This window comes from Dasypus novemcinctus, chromosome 16, assembly GCF_030445035.2.
Source record: "Dasypus novemcinctus isolate mDasNov1 chromosome 16, mDasNov1.1.hap2, whole genome shotgun sequence".
In the NCBI taxonomy this organism is placed as follows: Eukaryota; Metazoa; Chordata; class Mammalia; order Cingulata; family Dasypodidae; genus Dasypus; species Dasypus novemcinctus.
In genome coordinates this window covers 91,491,011-91,510,457 of record NC_080688.1, presented here as the reverse complement: position 1 = coordinate 91,510,457, position 19,447 = coordinate 91,491,011, and the positions used below count along the sequence as shown (strand labels likewise).

Here is a 19,447-nt window from a genome sequence, read left to right as displayed (position 1 = left end):
TTCCATGCTACTTTTGACTCTTGGTCTTTCCTCTACCAAAAACTCTGTTCCCCATCCTCTATCTATCTCTTCGCCCAGCTCATTCTAACTTACGTTTTACGCATAATTCTGCTTGGAATTCCAAAATTCTTCAGGTCTTAGTTAAGTGGTTATGCTAAACATTTCACTTCAAAGGCTACCTAGACCCTGAAGTACTTTCCAATTTTGTAGGACCCCCTTGTCATGTGTGTCTTAGTGAGAGGTAGGCACAAACAGTCCATTTCCCTGCTCACCGGCAGCTAATTTGGCTTGGCCCATCTCATGCTCCTACCCAGAAATTTTAAATGTTGGAAAAATGTCATAAAGATGCAGGGGCAGTAGGAGGTCAGTGGTAGCAGAGTCAATGGCCCAGCAACAAAGGTGTCAGTTTTGTCCAGTGACCATGTTGTCAACAGCAAAATCCTAACCATATTGCTTACATGGCATGACCGAGGATATGGTCTCAGCCAGCCAGTCTCTCTTGTTTCTTCTCTCTTTCTTGAATTCAGTTCTTCAGCTTTTCAGTCAATTCCAAAAGCTATCTATGGCTTTCCATTAAATCTCTTTTGTGCTCAAGTTGGCCAGAGTCCATTTCTACAGTCCACAGTCAAGAGTTCAAACTACTGCAGTAGCACTCTGCCCCAGACTGCTGCACTAACACTTCCATTGCACTGCCGCTGCCCACTCATCTAGACCCTACTATCCAGTCCACCAGTTTACCCTAGCACCAATGGCTGGCACAGAGCAAGCATGCAAAAAGTGTTTCATGAATGAATAACTAGATTCCACTAGTAATCAGAGTTGAATTTGAAGGAAAAGGGCCACTAGCAAAGAAAGGAAAGGGACACATTGTATTCCTAAAAATCCCAATGGTTGAGGGTGTTACAGTTACTGACTAGAACTGCACAGCTTAATTTATTCTCCTATTCATTGATTTATAAACTGAAATTCTCACAACTTGTGATACAAATCACCTTCTTAAAGTACATATGAAAAAGAGAGATAAAGCAAATTAGGAGTTTTTTATAGAAGTTAGAGTATACTCCATAGAAGTTAGAGTATACTCCTATAAGATATATCTAATTAGAATGAAAATTGGGGGAGATGTCCCAACAGTCCACTGCTACCTAATAATCCTTGATGCCTAACTCAAAAACTGTAACCTGCAAGAAGCTTTCACCACTCCAACTCAGGCAGGCAAGTCTAAGTTTCTCTGTGCTCCCATATATCCATTTTAGCACTTAGCAAATAGAATTATATTTGTCCCTTTAACAATACCTGGCAATTCTCTAAGGCAGTATGTTACTTATCTCCCAACACCCAGAAACAGTTACCTGGCACAAAGCAGGAACTAACGTTTGTTGAAGTAGAGTCACTTTGCTCTGTTTAAAAGGAACCAGAGGAATTCTCTGTCCTATATTGCAGCTTTTCTACAAATCTGTAAAAAAGTTAGTCCAGAATAGAAAGTTTTTAAAGACACCAGTGGCTAGCACTGTAAAACAGTGCAGCCACTGTGGACATCAGTTTTGCAATTTCTCAGAAAGCTGAAAAAATAATTATCATATGACCCAGCAAATTCCACTTCTCAGTATATACCCAAAAGAACTGTGAGCAGGGACACAAACAGGTATTTACATACCACTGTTTATCTCAATACTATTCACAACAGCCAAAAAGTGGACGCAACCCAAGCGTCAATCAACAGATGGATAAATGAAATGTGGTATATCCACACAATGGACAATTATTATTTAGGCATAAAAAGGAATGAAGTTCTAATGCATGCTACAACATGCATGAACCTTGAAGACATCAAGTGAGTGAAATAAGCTAGACACAAAAAGACAAATATTGTATGGTATCACTTAAATGAAACACCTAGAAAAAGAAATCTTTCACAGAGTCAGATAAAGACTTACAGGTTTATAGGTTGGGGAGAGGGTGGTCAGAAAGTGGGAGTTACAGCTTAATAAGTAATTTTTGTACGCTGTAATGAAAAAGTAGATGTAATGGATATTAGGGATGATAGCACAATATTGTGAATATAATTAATATATAATAATACATTTGTAAAATGAGAAATTTTGTGCTGCATATTTGTTACTACAATAAAAGGTTTTTTAAAAAATTATAAAAAGGTACCAGTGGCAACTTTGTTAATAGCAATAAATACACCTGCCTTAAAACATGTTATTCAATCAGACATCAGCTACTAGAGTGACTTGCCTCAGTGTTTTCAGAAACAACAGAAGTTAATTACTGTGCATAAAGTACATTTTAAAAAGAATGAGCAATGAAATACCAAACACTTGGGATTGGAATCCCAACACCATCTTCGGTCAATTTATTTAATCTGAGTCTCAGTTTGTAAAAAGGGAACAATAACTCCTATTACAAAAGGTTGCTGTGCTCTTCTAATAATTTAAGTCAATATACGTTAGAGCCCTTCCCCCACACAGTGTTCCAACCAGACTACCACCTCACTACAAAATAAGGTGCATATTTTAACTAATTCCACCAGGCTCAGGCTGTGAGGTTGTAAACTGAATCGTCATTAGGAATATGATTACCTATAAAATAATGCACAACTCTGAAGAAAAAAGAGAGCCTCCATGTGTGTCCACGGATGCCAGCCCTACCAAGATGTTCTATTCCAGAGCTCCCGAAGGAAATGAATGCAAAGCCCAAAGAACCGACAGGGATCAAGCAGCAATGGGACCCACCTCTACTAAACTCCAGAAAGGAAAAGCAAACAGAGGACATGCTAGGTGGCTGGAAAAGGTAAGTATCTCTGAGACAAAAACCCACTGCTGCAAACCGCGGTGTGAGGTAGCCTAGGGTCTCCCCGTGCTTAGAACAGTTTGCAAATCCCGTGGCCGGCTAAGACCCCTCACTCCCCTAGTGGTGCTCGCGGTCACTAGCGCCGGGCAGCTGCTGCCCGCCTGCCCACGCTGGCGTCACGTAACGGAACCAGGCGCGAGTGGCAGCCTGGCGGTGACACGAGAGAGGGTGGGCGGCCTACTAAAATCACTGCGGGGCACTACACGCTGGAACCTCAGGGGCTGGTCGTGCGGCTATTTTCCTTCGGGAGAATCGCGAGCAAGAAACCACCCAATTTTAGCTGCAGGGATGCGAGCGGAGCGAGCAGGGTCGCCGTTTCCGCGCTGACAGGCAGCAGAGGATGTGGGGAAACGGAGGCACCGCCGGATCCGCAGTCCCGAGGGGCTCGGCGCGCGCTCCCGCCGCGCGACGACGGGGGATCGAGAGGGTCCCTCGGTCAGGCCTGCGGGCCGAGCAGGTGACAGGGCAGGCTCAGCGGGGAGGGCGGGCGGCGGGACTCGGCGAGGGTGTGTGTCTGCGTGTGGCGGCCGGGAGGGGCGGAGGCGGGGGAGGGGGGAGGGGAGGGAGTGCGGAGCCCTGGCGGGGCTCCCGGCGCCGAGCCGCCCGGCTCCCGGCCCTCAGGCCACCGCCCCCAGGCCCCGCGCTGACGCCGGACGGTCCCCGCCTCCCAGTCCCCCGCCCCGGCCAGTGAATAACTTACCTGTTTGCCGACAGAATCGCTCCTGCTCTCCCCTCTGACTGACTCCTCCGGCTCACCGTCTTCCCTTTGGGAGGAAGAGGCGGGACTTCCTGTTTCTCCGTAGGCGACTTCCGGCGGCTCCCTGAACAACTCCGCCGTGTAGACGGAATGCCGGATACCGCGACCGAGAATCAGGACCTCGAAACTGATTTACTGAAACCCAAAACGAGTTCCCTCTTTCTTCCTGGGTGGCTAGTGGTCCCGGGCGCCATCTAGGTTTTGGTTAATCTGTTCTTGTCGGAAGTCACTTGGAGATGAACAGGAAGTCCCGCCCATCTCCGCGTGAAGGAAAACGGAAAGTCGAAGGCGTCAATCTAAGGAAGAAGAGACGCGCGTCCGGCTAAAAGCGGGCGGTGCCTAACCCGGAGGACGGCCTGGGATTTCCCGAGGGTCCTGGAGCCAGTTGCGCCTGGGCAGATCCCGCCTCCTACCTACTCTCTTCTCTGCTCACCTAGCTCTGCCCCCCACTCCCCGCGCCAGCGCTGCTGAGGACCGGGCACGGAGAAGGTCTGGGAGTCCCGCGGGCGGAGACCCGATGGGCCTGGGGCAAGACCCGGGGGTCCGCACTCGGATGCCCACTGCCCTCTTTCAGCCAGCTAGGCGTGCTGGACGCACCTAAGGCTCTGATTTGAGGGAATGAGAGGCGCGTGCTTATCGCTAGAGTAATGGGAACACCTCTCAACTCCAAAATGGGATCCAAGGAATCGAAGGTCGTAGGAATCCACGAGTTGAATTCTGTTACCAACGAAAAGGCGAAGGAACTGAATGTGGGTTGTTGTCCAGTTTGGCACGGATTCATGAGACAATAAAAGCTGAAAATGCCTTGGGTGTTTAAAACGTTTAACAGACCTAACTGCACAGTACAAGGGATTCTTAGTAAGAAAACGAGGCTTGGTTACAGGATACAATAGTTATAGCCCCTTCCCACCTCCCTGATACAAGTTTTCTTTGGAAATTAAAATTTTAGTAAGGAAACCTGCATTGACAGATACATCACAACTTGATAATTGTTATGATACAGACGTGCCTATAGAGATGGACGGTGATTTCCTGCTTGGGATTGTGAAGATACGCCTTGCTAAGTAGTTTGACTACATCTTGTAGGTTTAGGGAAACAGGCTGTAGTGGTGTGTTATACCATCGGATTTGTATTTAGAAAGATAATTCAAAGTAAATGGGATTTTCTTTAAAAATGACCTGAAGATACGCTTCCTAAATAAAATCAATTACAACTCAATTCTACTTAACTCAGAATATATTCAGGTGCTAATCTCATATCTTTTAATATTCTTTTATAGAGAACTTTTCATAGGTATTATCTAGTTGAATTTTCATTGCAGGTTATAGGTATGCTATCCACTGAAGAAAATTGCCATTTAGAAGAGTCAGCTGTGCCAAGAATATACAGCTAGTGAAAGTGGAACTCAGCTGTAACTCCAGAATCCGTCTTTTCCACTCTATCCTGCTGATTCAGTTTAGTAATAGTTAACAGTTCTAAAGAAAGACATGAAAATCAGTTTCCTCAGAACAAGTGACTAGCCTGTCAATATTACATTTATTCCATTAATTCAACATTTATTGGGTACCTGGTACTAAGATTTGTAAAGCTAGATTCTGTCTTTAAAGTGTTTGCTTGAAATTTACTTAACATGTACATGAAAATGTAATATTACTATTAATCTTTGGATAGTTCAGCAATGTCAGTCTTGTATGACAAGGTGATAAACTTCTTGACAATAAGAATACCACACTTTTCTTACAGATTAGGCATGCTGTTGATCGTTGAATTATTGATCTTTCCACCTTTAGTTAATATTTTATCACCCTTCTTTGATTAGTGGGTTTTCCAGTTCCATCATCTGTTAAAATGTTGAGAGGACCTTTGAATCATCATGTGACCTTAAGTCAGTTTGACCTTTTACCTCATGTAAAAGAAGTCACATAGGGAAAATTTCCCTTCTAAAACAAAATTTTCTAAATCATATGATAGTTTCTAATATTACTCTCATTAAGGGATTTTGTTCTAGTCAGTAATACTTAATAGTGAGAGCTGATTTATTGAGCACCTACCATATGTCATGCAGTGCTCTGGAAAAACTCAAGAAAATAAGAAAAAAAACGTGATTATGTTTTCCTTTGCCTCCATAGAAATAAAAAAAATTAGACTTTTGTTTTGCTTTGCTTTTAAGATCACATGCCATCCTGTTTTGTTAAAGTATTTAAGGCCGAGGTTCTTAACAAGGGGTCCATGAGCTTGAAGTGAAATTCAAAAGAACATTATTCTTATGGGGAAGTATTGGTGCAAGTGTGATTTATTGAATAATGCACAGTATAGTATAGTGGGGGTCCGTGGTTTTCACCATACTGGCAAAGGGGTCCATAGAACAAAAAAGTTTAAGAACCCCAGCTTTAAGGGCAAGAAATAAGAGGATAATAAGTTAGATACATGGTAACTTGACAGGTTTTCAAGTCTGGCATGCAAAATACAAAAAGTTCTATACATAACGCTTCAAATTGTGCCACTTTAATTGACCAATTTTAAAAATAGGCTTTATATTAAAGGCATGCCAATCACTCTTTGAAGTATGTTCTGATCTACTTTCTCATGAGTACATTCATCAGAAATCATCTCTAATACTATCTGAAATAGAAATAAATTACTACAAAGCCCCACCCTTCCAGAGAAACAGATTATAATCATTCAATTCATGTTTATCTTGAACCACTAATTAGTCACATTAAGGACATAACCATTATGATTGACCATAATTGAACTCATCTATAATATTCTTAGGCCTTTGACTCTGGGACTACAGGGTCTTAGCATCTTATTCAGCTCTCATTGAACCCTATGTCTCCTATGTGATGTACTCAATATAGTATATAGAGGAGAAGACATAGTACAGTTTGTGTCACCCAGGAGTATTTTACTCAGAATAGTCAGTATACTCCACAAGTTAAATGACATTGCAACTCTGACTATGGAATTTCACCTTATCATCAGGATACATCTAAAATACAGCATAGTTTAATTTTTTGCATATATAAACCACACTAAAAATTCAGTAATAAAATCTTGGTAATTACTTAATTTTGATGATGAATATATTTGGGGGCTCATCATGCTGGCCTCTGCTTTCTGGAATGTATGCCATTCATAAAAACATTCTCTAAAATTTTTTTGTGAAGTAACATACAACATGTCATTATTATTCAAATTTATATGGCTACTAGAAAAGAAAATTTTTCATCAAGGAGAGCATTGATGAAGCTTTTGGGAATCTTCTTAAGTAGAAGGCCAGTCTACATTGGCTTTAATTTTCACAATCATTAAGATATATTTGTCTTCTCTGCCCGTCCAGAGTTTACCTCAAAGCTCTTTAAGTTCAGAAGCAAAAGCAAGACCCCTAAGTCTTGGACATCTTTTAAATTATTCATTTGTCCCACACCTTTATATACCCACAGAACAAAATTTTTCATTTCAAACTTGGTATAAAGCAAGAGCGACCAGATCCTTCTCTGACTAGTCTAGCATTGTGGAAGGATGGGGACCCCAGGGGTAGGAGGTCAAGCACCTTTTCTGGGCTGAGATACAGACCAGCCAGCAAGAGGGTACTTCTGTGGAGGTCCATTGAGTTCACCAGTTGGTTTTCTCAAAGATTTCATTTTTAACACAGATTGGATAGAGCTGATGGACCCTCTGCCAGGTGTGGGACTCCTATTCCCACCATTTTTCTATGAAGGGAACCCCCACCCACTGTCATCAACTCTGGTCTCTATGCATTGACTCATGGTTCTTAATATTGGAAACAAATTTTCCCTAAGAACTATCTATCCTTACACTTCTAACTAATGCTATTCATCATCTTAGACTGCTCCAAGGAATGATTTTTTCTGACTAGTAAAAATTACTCTCTATTTTTTACGTGTAATAATCTACATTTGTAAATATTTCTGCAGCCCTCCCGAACCATAGTTGGAGCCATTACCAAGGTTGGGGGACACCACTGATTTGAGAATTGTCCCCAAAATCCCTTTCTGTAACAAAAGGGAAGATCTAGGTCACAGGTCTATCTTTGCCCCAAGCTAACCTAAAGAAAATTGCACAATTTTGAAATTCAGATATTCCCAATTCAAGTCTGGGCATGTATCAGTAAATATTCAGCCTGAGGTTTTGCTCATGCCCTCTCCCACTGTCTCCTTTTTTAGCAATGGCCCTACCCATTAATAATTCCAGCAAGGGAGAGGTAACCAACGAGTGTTTATTAATTACCCTAGTGGGCAGAGGAACCTAAGGGAATTTTCATGAAAGATGACAGCTGTACATAATTGCTGGAAGAGATGGTTTAAGCAATTTTAATTATAATTTTACCATAAATAATACTTTTATCATAAGAAATTAAAGTACACTTAAGAATTATGAAGAACTTGAATTTCCTAATGCAAATTGACATCATGCTATGCTCTTCATGTTTAGTGTTAAATTGCTTGCCTTTATCAAAAGTATAATATAAAACCATCAGAGGGCCAACTAGGCTTTCTGTTACTGATGGCACAGTCTCTCCAACAACCCAGTGTTCCTCATTTCCAGTTGACAGGTTCCATTGATCTGACTGGAAACTAACTTTCTAATTCTAAAGGTGAAATTCAAAGCAAGCTGTTTTTTCTCTGAGCGAGTAATCCTTGACAGATTACACATATTGTGACTGAAAGCACAGAGCCCTTAGTGACCTCAAGAGCCACAGGCAAGCCTCACTCAGAGCCAGCCCACCTTGGAACTTCTCATTTACTCTAGGAAAAAAAAAAATTATTTTATTGTTTAAGTAAGTTGGAGTCAGGTTTTTTTGTTTTTGTTTTTGTTTTGAGTCAAGTTTTCTTCTGCTGCACCATAAAGCAGCATTTTACCATATTTGCCTTATAGTTTTATGAATTTTTTTCTGAACTACTTGAAAGGATATTGCAAGCATGATACAATTTTACCCCTAAATACCTATTTCCCAAGATCATAAACATTCTGTTATATAAGCACAATATAATGATCAAAATCAGGAAATTAACATTGAGACAATACTGTAATCTAACCCATAGATTTTATTCATATTTTTGCACTTATTTTTTTAACTTTTTCTTTTTTTACATAATTTAAAGATAATTTAAAGAATTTCCAGAAAGGATAAAAATCAATAACAATAAAAGTTATAGATAAAATATAGAGTAAACAAATAGTAAAATGGTACTCGTCAATCCAACCATATCAATCATTACATGAAAGGTTAATGATTAAGCAATCTTTTTTTTTTAAGATTTATTTTATTTTATTTTTTTATTTCTCTCCCTTTCCTGCCCTCCCTCCCCTAGTTGTCTGCTCTCTGTGTCCATTCACTGTATGTACTTCTGTGTCCACTTATATTCTTGTCAGCAGCACCAGGAATCTGTGTTTCTTTTTGTTGCATCATCTTGCTGTGTCAGCTCTCCATGTGAGTGGCACCGCTCCTGAGCAGGCTGCATTTTTTTCACACTGGACGGCTGTCCCTATGGGGTGCACTCCTTGTGCGTGGGGCTCCCCTACGTGGGGGACACCCCTGTGTGGCAGGGCACTCCTTGCGCATATCAGCACTGTGCGTGGGCCAGCTCACCACACAGATCAGGAGGCCTTGGGTTTGAACCCTGGACCTCCCATGTGGTAGGTGGACGCTCTATCCATTGATCCAAATCCGCTTCCCAGCAATCTATATTAAAAAGAAGAGATTTCCAGAATAGTTATTAAAAGGAGCCTTGGCCATTTGCTGTCTACAAGAGAGTTATGTTAAATGAAAAGATTTCTTTCCATGCCTTCTGACCTCCATTTATTCCTGTCAGAGGACATCTCTATCTTTGTTCCCCTTTACATTTTCCTGGATGTAATTTGTCATTTTTCTCTGGCTGCTTTCAAGAATTTCTCTTTGTTTTGGATTTCAGTTTTTGACTATGATGCGCCTATATATGATTTTCTTCCTATATTTTGCTTGGGATTTTCTGATATTTTTTTTTTTTTTTGAGGACATACCAGGGATTGAACCCAGGACCCCAGAGATGGGAAGCAGGTGCTCAACAACTGAACTGCACCTGCTCCCCTTCTGATCTTCTTAAATCTATAAATGTATATCTTTCATCAAGTTTGGAAAATGTGGGGTCATTATTTCTTCAAATACTTTTCTTCTCCTTCTCTTTTTATCCTGGACTTCAAATAAATGTATTAAATATATTACACCTTCTGAGATTATCACATAATTCACTGAGGCTCTGTTCTTTTTTTTCCTTCATTCTTTTTTCTCTGTTACCTTCAGATTGGATAATTTTCTGTGATTCTATCTTCTAAATGCCATGATTCTTTCTCCTGTCATCTTCAACCTTCCGTTAAACCCATACCGGAATTTTTTTTTTTATTTTAAAGTTCTAATACTTGTATTTAATTCTTTCTTATAGTTTCTATTTCTCTTCATAAATGTCCTATTTGTTTATTATGAGCATATTTTCCTTCATATCTTTGAGCATAGTTATAACTGCTTTGAAATTTTGACTACTCATTTCAACATCTGGATTATCTTGGAGTTAATCTCAACTGATTTTCTCTTTTTTCTATAAGTTATATTTTTTCACTTCTTAAATGTCTAATAATTTTGTATTGTATCCTATACATCAAAACAATACAATGTAGATAGTCTAGATTCTGTTATGTTCCTCTAAATAGTGTAAATTGTTGTTGTTGTTGTTTAGCAGGCAGTTATTTTGGCTGTATTTGTACTCCATAGTTTGTCTTTCCTGTCATAGGTGGTACTGAAATCTCATTCAGTTCTTTTAGTTTTAGCTGGGAAGCTTGAATCTGCATCAAACATGCATAGTTCAGAGGTCAGCCAGAGATTTAGGCAGAGTTTATATGCAGAATTTGTTGCTTCCTCTCTGTGGCTCTCTCCTTTTCTGAATCGTTCCCCTCCCAGCCCCTCAATTTTCCATTTCTGTGTAGTTCTGCAAGTGGGGTTTTAAATCAAGTTTATATGTCCTCCCTTATTTAATTATAATTATTTAAAATATAAAAGCAAGCATTGGTCATCTTTGATGACCAGTCAGTTTTGATGACTAATTCACTTTTATAGTCTCATTTCAAGTTACAATTTCCTTTAAATTAACATTTTCTGTCATCACATTCAAATGCCTATCTATAATAACAATAAGAATATGCTAGGAACACTTAACCACCCACACTAGAATTTTAAATCTAAGTTCTTGAATGCTGTTTTGCTGAATTTCAGTGTGGGAGGTAAGATGATTTAAAACTTTATATTTTCTATTACAGTCAAAGGCATAATTTTCCTGACATCTTTTTCCATTCTGAATACAGCATTACACTAGAATAATGTTTTTAAATAAAATTTTCCCACATAACAATTTTTTCTCTTCAATTCTACCCAAACTAAAATAGCTCAGAAGCTTTTATTTACTTATCATAACTGTTGAAAAAAAATTATAGTGATTACATTTACCATCCTTTCGCTTCTACATCAAGTTGGAAAAAAAGAAAGAATGCATCATTTTGCGTCAGAAAATCTTCTATATTCCTGTCTTTGTACTTCATCAGTTGATTGAGTCTTTGGAGAACTGAGAAAAATATAGAACATATGCAACCCATTCTCTGCCTCCAGAAGCTTCTTCCTAAAGGAGAAAATTATTTTCAATATAGTAAAGAGGAAGCTTATCTGTCTTACCTTTCAGGTATTATGTTATAGGATCAATTAGTGGAATAACGGAAGACAAATGCACAATTATTTGGCCTTGGTTTAAATTTTACTGCTTGTTATGAAAAGTAGTGGAATTACAGATAAATAATTGTGCTATATCTAAACATAGAAACAAATATCTTCAAGATAAAATTTTTAGTTTGTCATAAATATTACGTGCTCAACTAATATTTATACTTGGACTGAAAAATAACATTAAAAATAGCATTTGTATAGCATTGAATACATTTAAAGCTAGAGTACTATTTAAAAGTCATTTTGCCCAAACATGAAACAAAGTTTGTTTTGGGTTTTGTTTTTTAAGTGAAAGTAGCTATCACTTCGTGACCTTCCTTTTTCATTGCACTTCCTCTAATAAATTGATTAATAGCAATGCTATGTAATATTTGTTGAGCAGACATTATGGGTCAGGCACTGTACTCAGCTCTTAAAGGGGTCAACTGCACCTTCTCTGAGCTAGTTATCACCTGCAGGAAGGGCAGATCAGTGTTGTCCAATCTTCTGATTGCTCAAGATAAATGTTTTATGTGACATCTGCCAATTTTGAAATGTTGGCACACATTTCAGAAGTTTAGAATATCATGAAAGTCAAAGCAAATAGCGGGGAGGAATCTATAAGGCTCCAGGCTGCCTGTTTGTGCTATAACTTAGGGCATTACCCCTACTGAAATATAAATAACATCTGGGAGGGTTACACATCAAACCTTTATAATCAAGGACATCTCAATAGGACTTATTTTATGTGCTTTGCCCCAGCACTAGCTGGTCATAAGAAGCTTTCAGCAAGGAGTGATGTGAAGGGAAAAACATAAAGAAAGAAGTTCGGAAGTGGTTGTGGCTTAAGCAATTAGGTTCCCTTCTACCACATAGGAGGTCCAGGGTTTGATTCCTGGGCCCTCCTGATGAAGGCAAACTGGTCCAGTGGACCGCCAGCCAGCACAAGTGCTGATCCATGTGGAGAGCTGAACCGCACAGGTGCTGGGCCACATGGAGAGCTGGTGCAGCAAGATGACACAACAAAGAGACACAGAGAAGAGACAATAAGAGACATGGCAGACCAGGGAGCTAAGGTGGCGCAAGCGATTGAGTACCTCCTTCCCACCCTGGAAGGTCCCATGATTGGTTCCTGGTGCCACCTAAAGACAAGCAGACACAGAAGAACACAATGCAAATGGACACAGAGAGCAGACAGCGAGCACAAAAAACTGGGGGTGGGGAGTAAATAAATAAATATTTATAAATAAATAAAAATAAAGGTAGAAGTCAACAACATGGGTAAGGGTCAGGACAGCAGGCCTGGTGTGGGAGACACTAAAAATCCCAGTGCAATCAGCACTGAGAACTTACTCTGTGGAGGGCTCTCCACTGGGCCCCACAGGCAAAGAGATTAATTGGAAATAGTCTCTGTCTTAGGAATACAAATTTAGTAGGGGAAAGAGACTTGTATAAAAATTATGAAAATGCATGGCTGCATGTATATGGATGGTACAAGGGTTGAAATTTTCATTCATTTCATCATCTAAATGTTACCCAAGACATACAATATGGAACTTTCAGGAAACCGTGACAGAGAAACCATACATGGTTTCTGCCCTCAATTTACCCTCAAGGGTTTTACAGTCCAGCAGGGGAACTGGCGCTTTTTAAATTGTACAAATATGAACTTCATTCCAATTATAAGAAATGCTACCAGGAGACTATGAGAGTTATAACTGGGACACCTTTTTACTCAGGAGGAACCAGAAAAGCCTTCCCTCACAAAGCTGCAACCTAAAGGACAACAGGGGCGTGGTGGCAAGGGCAGAGAAGAGAGTTTCAGGGAGGGTGAAGAGCATCGAGAAGGACCGAGGCACACGGAAGAGCTTGGTATGCTTGAGAAACCAGAAGAAGGGGTTGCAGGGGCAGAGCGTGGCTAAGGAGTGAGCAGAAGCCAGACTGTCGAGGGCTTACAGAGCAGGTGGCGACGTTAGCATCACCCCAAGGCCAAGGGCCACCCCGGGGTTTAAGCAGGGGTGGAGGACACACAGGCTGCAGTGGCCCATCCACTGGAGGAGGGCTGGAGCATAAGCGAAGAGACCAGTCTGGGGCTTTCACAATAATCCATCAAGAGTTTTAGGAGTTTAGGCTTTTAGATTATGGGAAACGACAGTGGAAACAGAAGGCAATGGTACAGTTTTTAGAGGTTGTAGCAGTTTGATATTGGTTAGGAATTACAAAAATAGATAATGGATTGTGTTGTACACTGGTCTGTTCCTCTGCTTGTATTAGATTGTATTAGATTCAGAGGTTTCACTTTCACTTTATTCAATCAAGATTAGGACTTTTGTTGGACCACATGATTACGGGGGAGTCTCCACCCCCTTGGTGGGGATAAAACAGACTCTCACAGGGTAGTAAACACATGGGGAAGAATATAGAGAGTTAGTTTTGGATGCTGGAGCCCGGGGGAAAGGGTCAAGCTCTTCACCTGATAGTTTGCTGCTGAAGAGACCGGAGCCCTGAACAGCTGAGAAAACCCGGAGAGAAACCAGCCCCGGAGAGAAAGACAAGTCTTGTGCAAGCCTGCGGCTGAGACTGGAAGCAGCTGGGACGGTGTTGCCTTAGGGGCAGGAGGGAGGCTGAGCCCTCGTGGCCTCGCCCGCCATCTTGCTTCAACACGTGGCAACAGGCTTTGGGTGAGGATGTTCCTCTCACGGTCCCGTGAGGTGGACTCTTTAGGGCCTGGTAACGGTAAGCGTCTACCCCAAGTAAACACTCTTTGTAAAAGCCAGCCGAGTTTTGATACTCTGCACCAGCACCCCTTTGGCTGCCTAATACAGGGGTCAACTGGTGTTGACCTTGGATTGGAAAGAAAAGGGAGTGTCGAGGAAGAGCCGGGGTTCTGGTATAGACGGGCTGACGGTCCATGAAGCCAGTGCCGGGGCCGGAGGAGCGCCTCCGCTCTGGGCGGTCAAGCGTCAGGTACCACCCAGGCAGGGGGATTGTTGGACGACGTCTCAGGGGACAAGGCCGGGCTGGGCGTCCTGGGCCCTCCGGGATGGTGCAGGACGCACCTGGAAGGGCCCACCCGGGTGTTCCGCGTGCTCCCAGCTCACTCCACTCTCCGGGCCGCCAGGAGCCGGGGCAAGTGCTGCCGGCCAGGGCGCGCTTCCCGGCAGGTGCACATCCATGTGCGATTAACGGCCAGTGCATTGCGTTCTTCTTTTCCATAAGAGCATCTAGCAAATCCAACTGGTATTTGTAACCCCTGAACTTCATCACAATGGTTATGCTTTAATCTGGGAGATCTGTTAACTAAACCTGACAGTGCCCTCCTCCAACACGCTAATCCCCGTTGATCTCAGTGTTACCTCCTACCCCCCAACCACTATTGAAAAAATGGGTGGTTTTTATTAACTTGGTGTATGTATTTCTTTGATAAAATTCCTAAAAGAACATTTTTTAATTTCGCTCTCCTCCAATCTCTTTGCTTCCCTGAAACTGGTTAATTGGTCTCCTGACCAAGAACTGGGTAGGTTTATCTTACCTTTCTGAGTACAATCCACTCAGAAGATTCTAGCCTTCTGGCTAACAGCAGAGGTCAGAGGAAAATCTGGAGGGAACTCTGACTGCTCCACACACCCCATCACCCTGGATGCCACAAAACCACGGCTCTGGACCCAGACAAGGTGGCACTGAAATCTCCTAGGCTGGGCAACTTCAGTAACTGTTCTCCTCCCCTTCCTTCCGGGAGCCTTTGAATAAGTAACCAAGAGACTGCTGGTCTCCGAGCGATTCAGCAAGAAGGGAGATGGGTGAACACTTGTTACTGTTTAGTAGCTTCTTAGAACTGATGTCGCTTTGCCCAGAAATGATTACAATATACTTTGTAATAAATTTTTTGTTAATTGACTAATATGAAGAGTCCTATTAAAATATAAATTGACATCGTAAGTCTTTTGCATTTGTGCCCCCTGTTAGTCTTTGGGAACCCTGCCAAATACTGTCAGGTCAGTCCAACAGAATCCAAAAATTTCACAAAATCCGGGGTAATTCAGTGAGTGCAAATTGCTTTATGGCATCATATAGCAAATCCCTGCCAATAGAAAACAAACACTATTTGATATTCTCTGGTATCAAAGAAGTGATGTGTAAATAAAATCTAATTAAATAATTTACTAAAAACTCATTTTTAAAAGTTCTCTTTCACAATTCTAAAGGAGGAGGTGAAGGTCTGGCATCTCCTGCTTTCAAGTGGAATCCTGCATGACTCCACCCCACAAGGCTGACTCAGCCACTGAGCCATTGGATCCCATTTCAGTGACTAGATTCAGGTGAAGTGGAATTACTCCTCAGCCAGTCATTTCAGATGTGGTGCTGCAAGGTTGTTTGTTTGTTTGTTTGTCTGTGATATGGGGGCTGGGGATTGAACACCGGACCTCCTGTGTGGGAAGCCAGTGCTCAACCACTGAGCCACGTCGGCTCCCCTGAGTTGATTTTTTTCTTTTTGTTGTTGTTGTTTTTAGGAGGCACCAGGGACTGAACCCAAGATCTCCCATATGGGAAGCAGGTGCTCAACTGCTTGAGCCACATCTGCTCCCATGCAGCAAGTTTTAAAACTGACATTTCAAGAACCAATAGGGAGATAGAAAAAGTTAAAGGCAAATAGGTTTTGCTTTGTGTTTATTTGGAATCCTAAGAAAATATTTTTAATAAACCCCTAAGTTCTTCCCCATTAATGTGATTTAAATAATGAATTTATAAAGATTGAATCGATTTGTTTACATACACTCAACTGTAGAAAATTACATTCTTTTTTATTATTATTTATTTACACCATCAAATCCAATCAAGTCAAACAAGATGGTTAACTAAAGTGATTAATGGATGCAGCAGTCGCTGATGGCTTTAATTTTAGAATGTGCTACTGATGTCAGGGTTGATTAGCTCTCTTTCTAAAGCTGATGCTATTAAAAGCTTTGAGCAATTTAGATGTAGTCAGTCTGAGTAAAATTTGAGCAGAGTGAGAGGAATTATATCAGGATTGATTCTGCTCTCGTGGCTTCACATGGCCCAGATGCTGGAGAAAGAGAGAGCACGGGCCTTCGCTGATGGGCCAGGATACACGAGGGGCTGAGTCAGCTGGCATCAATCGCCGCCAACGTAAAGAAGCTTGGAATAAAAAGGAAAAAAAAAACCCTCATCTTTGCCTGAGGAATCCCAAGTGGCATAAGGATATGAATATTCATCATTTCAGCTGCAGAACTTTCCAAGAAGCAGGAAAAATAAATGAAGGGAAGGCAAGAAGGTAAGACAATAGCATGCTTTAGTAACTCTTCTAAAAATGAATCCAGGGGGAAATCATTGCAGCCAGTGCAGGAGATCAGCCTTTGTATGAACAATATCAAAAGGAGAGGGTGGTCAAAGCAAGGACCTGTCAGATCCGACAGTCGTTGGATGGGAAGACTATGTGTCATGAACACTTCAGGATGTAAAGCAAACAAGTGGCATTGCCAATCGACTTACAAGGTGAGGGTCAAACTAAATAAAGAGCTGGCCTCTTGTGGGAGAAGGTTAGAATGAATCCGATCCTGAGGCTACTGCAGCAGGATAGGGGGTAGCCAGGTTGAAGAAAGCAGTGACTCTAGGAAGAGGTGCAACTGGGAACATTAAAGCATTTCCAATGCCTGTACTGTTAAACTATGTAGAACCCATGACATTTTAAATGGGAGGGAAACATACTCTACTGCAGCAACTTTCTCCCTGTCCAGGGCATGGGGCAAAGTGTCTGTCAGATCTGGTTCAGGAAGTTCCTGTTTTTAATGCAGCTTAGCCATCTCTAGGAAAAAGGCAGCAAATAATTTGGACCCCTCTATGTAGTTCCACCTAACAAAAGAAAAAGTAAAAAGAAATGTTGTTATTTACATTCAAATGAAGGAGAAAAATAAGTCTACCATTTAAAGTACCAAATACAAATTCAATCTCAAGATTTAACATACTATTCCAATATCCTAGTGTGAAAGGCACTTAGTAAGTTCTAGGTGAAATTTGCATTATTATTAAGAGGACGAGTTCAGTCTTGGACTCTAATTCAAGAAGTCCATTTTACTTGGTTTCTCATCATTGACATGGCAGGACTATCAGAGTCAAATATTTTCTTGGTCCTTACTAACCTGGGAGACTTTGGAGATTTGTATAATCTCCTTCCTAACCCAATAGTGCACATACCAAACATTCCTAAGTAGCCTTTAAAATTATATTCTCAGGGGAGCATGCGGTATATATGGGAATCCCCTATATTTTTTATGTAACATTTATGTAATCTAAAGCTTCTTTAATAAAAATTTTTTTTAATGATATTCTCCATTCTTGCATAGATTGAATGGGAGATTACAGCTGTGAATGGCCTGGAGCGCTGTGATGAGGGCTTAGCCCCGGGGATCAGCTGACCTGTTGATCTTCTCATTCTGAGAGTGCTCTCCATCATCAACCGCTCCCAGGGGAAGCATCATCACACTCTTTTGGATAATATCCTGGAATATTTTGGCAATTGGAATCGTTGACCCATCCCGGATCATATCCGGCTCTGTTCCGAACACTGAGACACAGGAAAAGAAGGCATTTCAATAGAATAAGGACAACTTAAGTAATCTCTTCAAATATAGTGCTTGCTTTTTCTTTATTTTTCCTCTTTTTAAACTTTTAATTCTATGTTATATACCATTAGATTTGGTGCCTGGCATACGTAAACTCCTTGACATCATGCAGTTTGCATCCTAAAATAGTCTGTAGAGTCAAGAAGAAAACTATGACTGCCTTCTTTACAATTGTCTGCCTTTAAAAATAGATTTTTAATACAATTTTAATTCTGAACTAAATTTAGAATTTCAGAAAGTTGTAAAAATTGTACAGAGTTTACTTATATCCCTTACTCTACTATCCCCAATGTTCATATCTTACATAACCATTGTACAATCATCAAGAAGAGGAAAATAACAATGGTACAACATTATTAACTAAACTCTAGGTCTTATTTGACTTTTTTCCACTCACGTTCTTTTTCTACTTCAGGATCCAGTTCAGACTCCCACATTGCATTTTGTTATTCCGTTGCCCCACCCCTTCTAGTCTGTAACAGTGTTCCTGTCTTGTCTTTCGTGACCTTGAACCTCTTGAACAGTGCTGTGGTTGTTCTGTGATACGTCCCTCCCCTGGGGCTTGTCTGATGTCTCCTGACTGGGAGAAGTCATACATTTTTGACTAGAGGACCACTAAATGACATATCTACTTTTATGAGTGCTTCATGAACCAAGTATAATGAAAATGGGTTGGGATTTTTTTGTTCTGCTTTGTTTTGTAACAGGTATAGAAGTAAGTAGCGTACTCAATTATCCCCCAAAGTCACAGTGCTCATAGCCAGCTCTCGAGGTATCCCTGGGAGATCGTTTCCCTGCTCTCCTAGGTTCTACTAAGGGGTGAGTTCAAGCTCTCTAAGACAAGTGAAGACAAGTTGCCAGTGGCATGGTAAGAATGAAAACTAAAACAAAGCAGCAAAAGAGAACAAGCATGCCCCCTCTTGTTTACCTGCAAAGCCAGGTGTGAGAGTGGTTGAAGATGATGCGCCTCGTTAGGAGAAGTCGTTCAGCACACACAGGCCAAAGGAGTGTTGTGCATTCCCACAAGAGCCGTTCAGATCTCTCACATGTTAACCCTGGCATTTCCAACACAGACCTTGCTTCACCTGGCATTATGTTGGCCTTCCTAACCCTTCGTCAACCCCATATCTTAATGGCAAAATACCTATAAAAGTTGGGAGGCTAGGAATGATCATGTAGGGAAGTCTGGCTTAGTCTTGGAGTTGTTCTGTAGTTTTCATGCCTGCGTCCCTTGGGTGGGTCATCCTGTTAGAGCTGGGGCCTCAAGGAGGTGTGGACTTCAGATCCCAGCCCTGCCATTACTGGCCCTGCTGCATCTGGAACCCAGGGCCACAGGTACCTGTCAATGCTGGCCCAGGGAGCATTCTGCCAACGCCCCCTGCTTTTGCAATTCTTGGGATGGCCCCTTCCTGCTCAGAGCCCAGGAGACTCGATATTCC

At 41.4% G+C, this 19,447-nt stretch overlaps 2 protein-coding genes and 1 long non-coding RNA gene across 5 annotated transcripts in view; 1 reads left to right on the top strand and 2 right to left on the bottom strand.

Moving 5' to 3' along the window:
- ZNF407 (zinc finger protein 407) overlaps positions 1-3,900 on the bottom strand; it is a 516,959-nt gene extending 513,059 nt beyond the window's left edge. The window contains exon 1 of one of the 2 annotated variants that reach the window (XM_058277896.2): positions 3,560-3,900. The gene's annotated coding sequence lies outside the window, so the exon portion shown is untranslated. Of the gene's footprint in view, positions 1-1,352; positions 3,345-3,559 lie in introns of those variants that run through there. The other variant, XM_071208590.1, reaches the window with a different exon arrangement.
- LOC105744760 (uncharacterized) lies at positions 2,988-18,373 on the top strand. The gene is made up of 4 exons (XR_001117731.4): positions 2,988-3,316; positions 15,573-15,686; positions 15,879-16,660; positions 17,730-18,373. It is a non-coding gene; the product is annotated as an uncharacterized lncRNA (long non-coding RNA).
- The window catches only part of CNDP1 (carnosine dipeptidase 1), a 36,907-nt gene continuing 33,608 nt past the window's right edge, over positions 16,149-19,447 (bottom strand). For both annotated transcript variants that reach the window (XM_071208591.1, XM_004479129.5), the window contains exons 11-12: positions 17,803-17,950; positions 16,149-17,238 (exon numbers count right to left, since the gene is read on the bottom strand). In XM_071208591.1, coding sequence (XP_071064692.1) covers positions 17,172-17,238; positions 17,803-17,950 — 215 coding nt within the window. In that variant the 3' untranslated portion in view covers positions 16,149-17,171. The remainder of the gene's footprint in view (positions 17,239-17,802; positions 17,951-19,447) is intronic.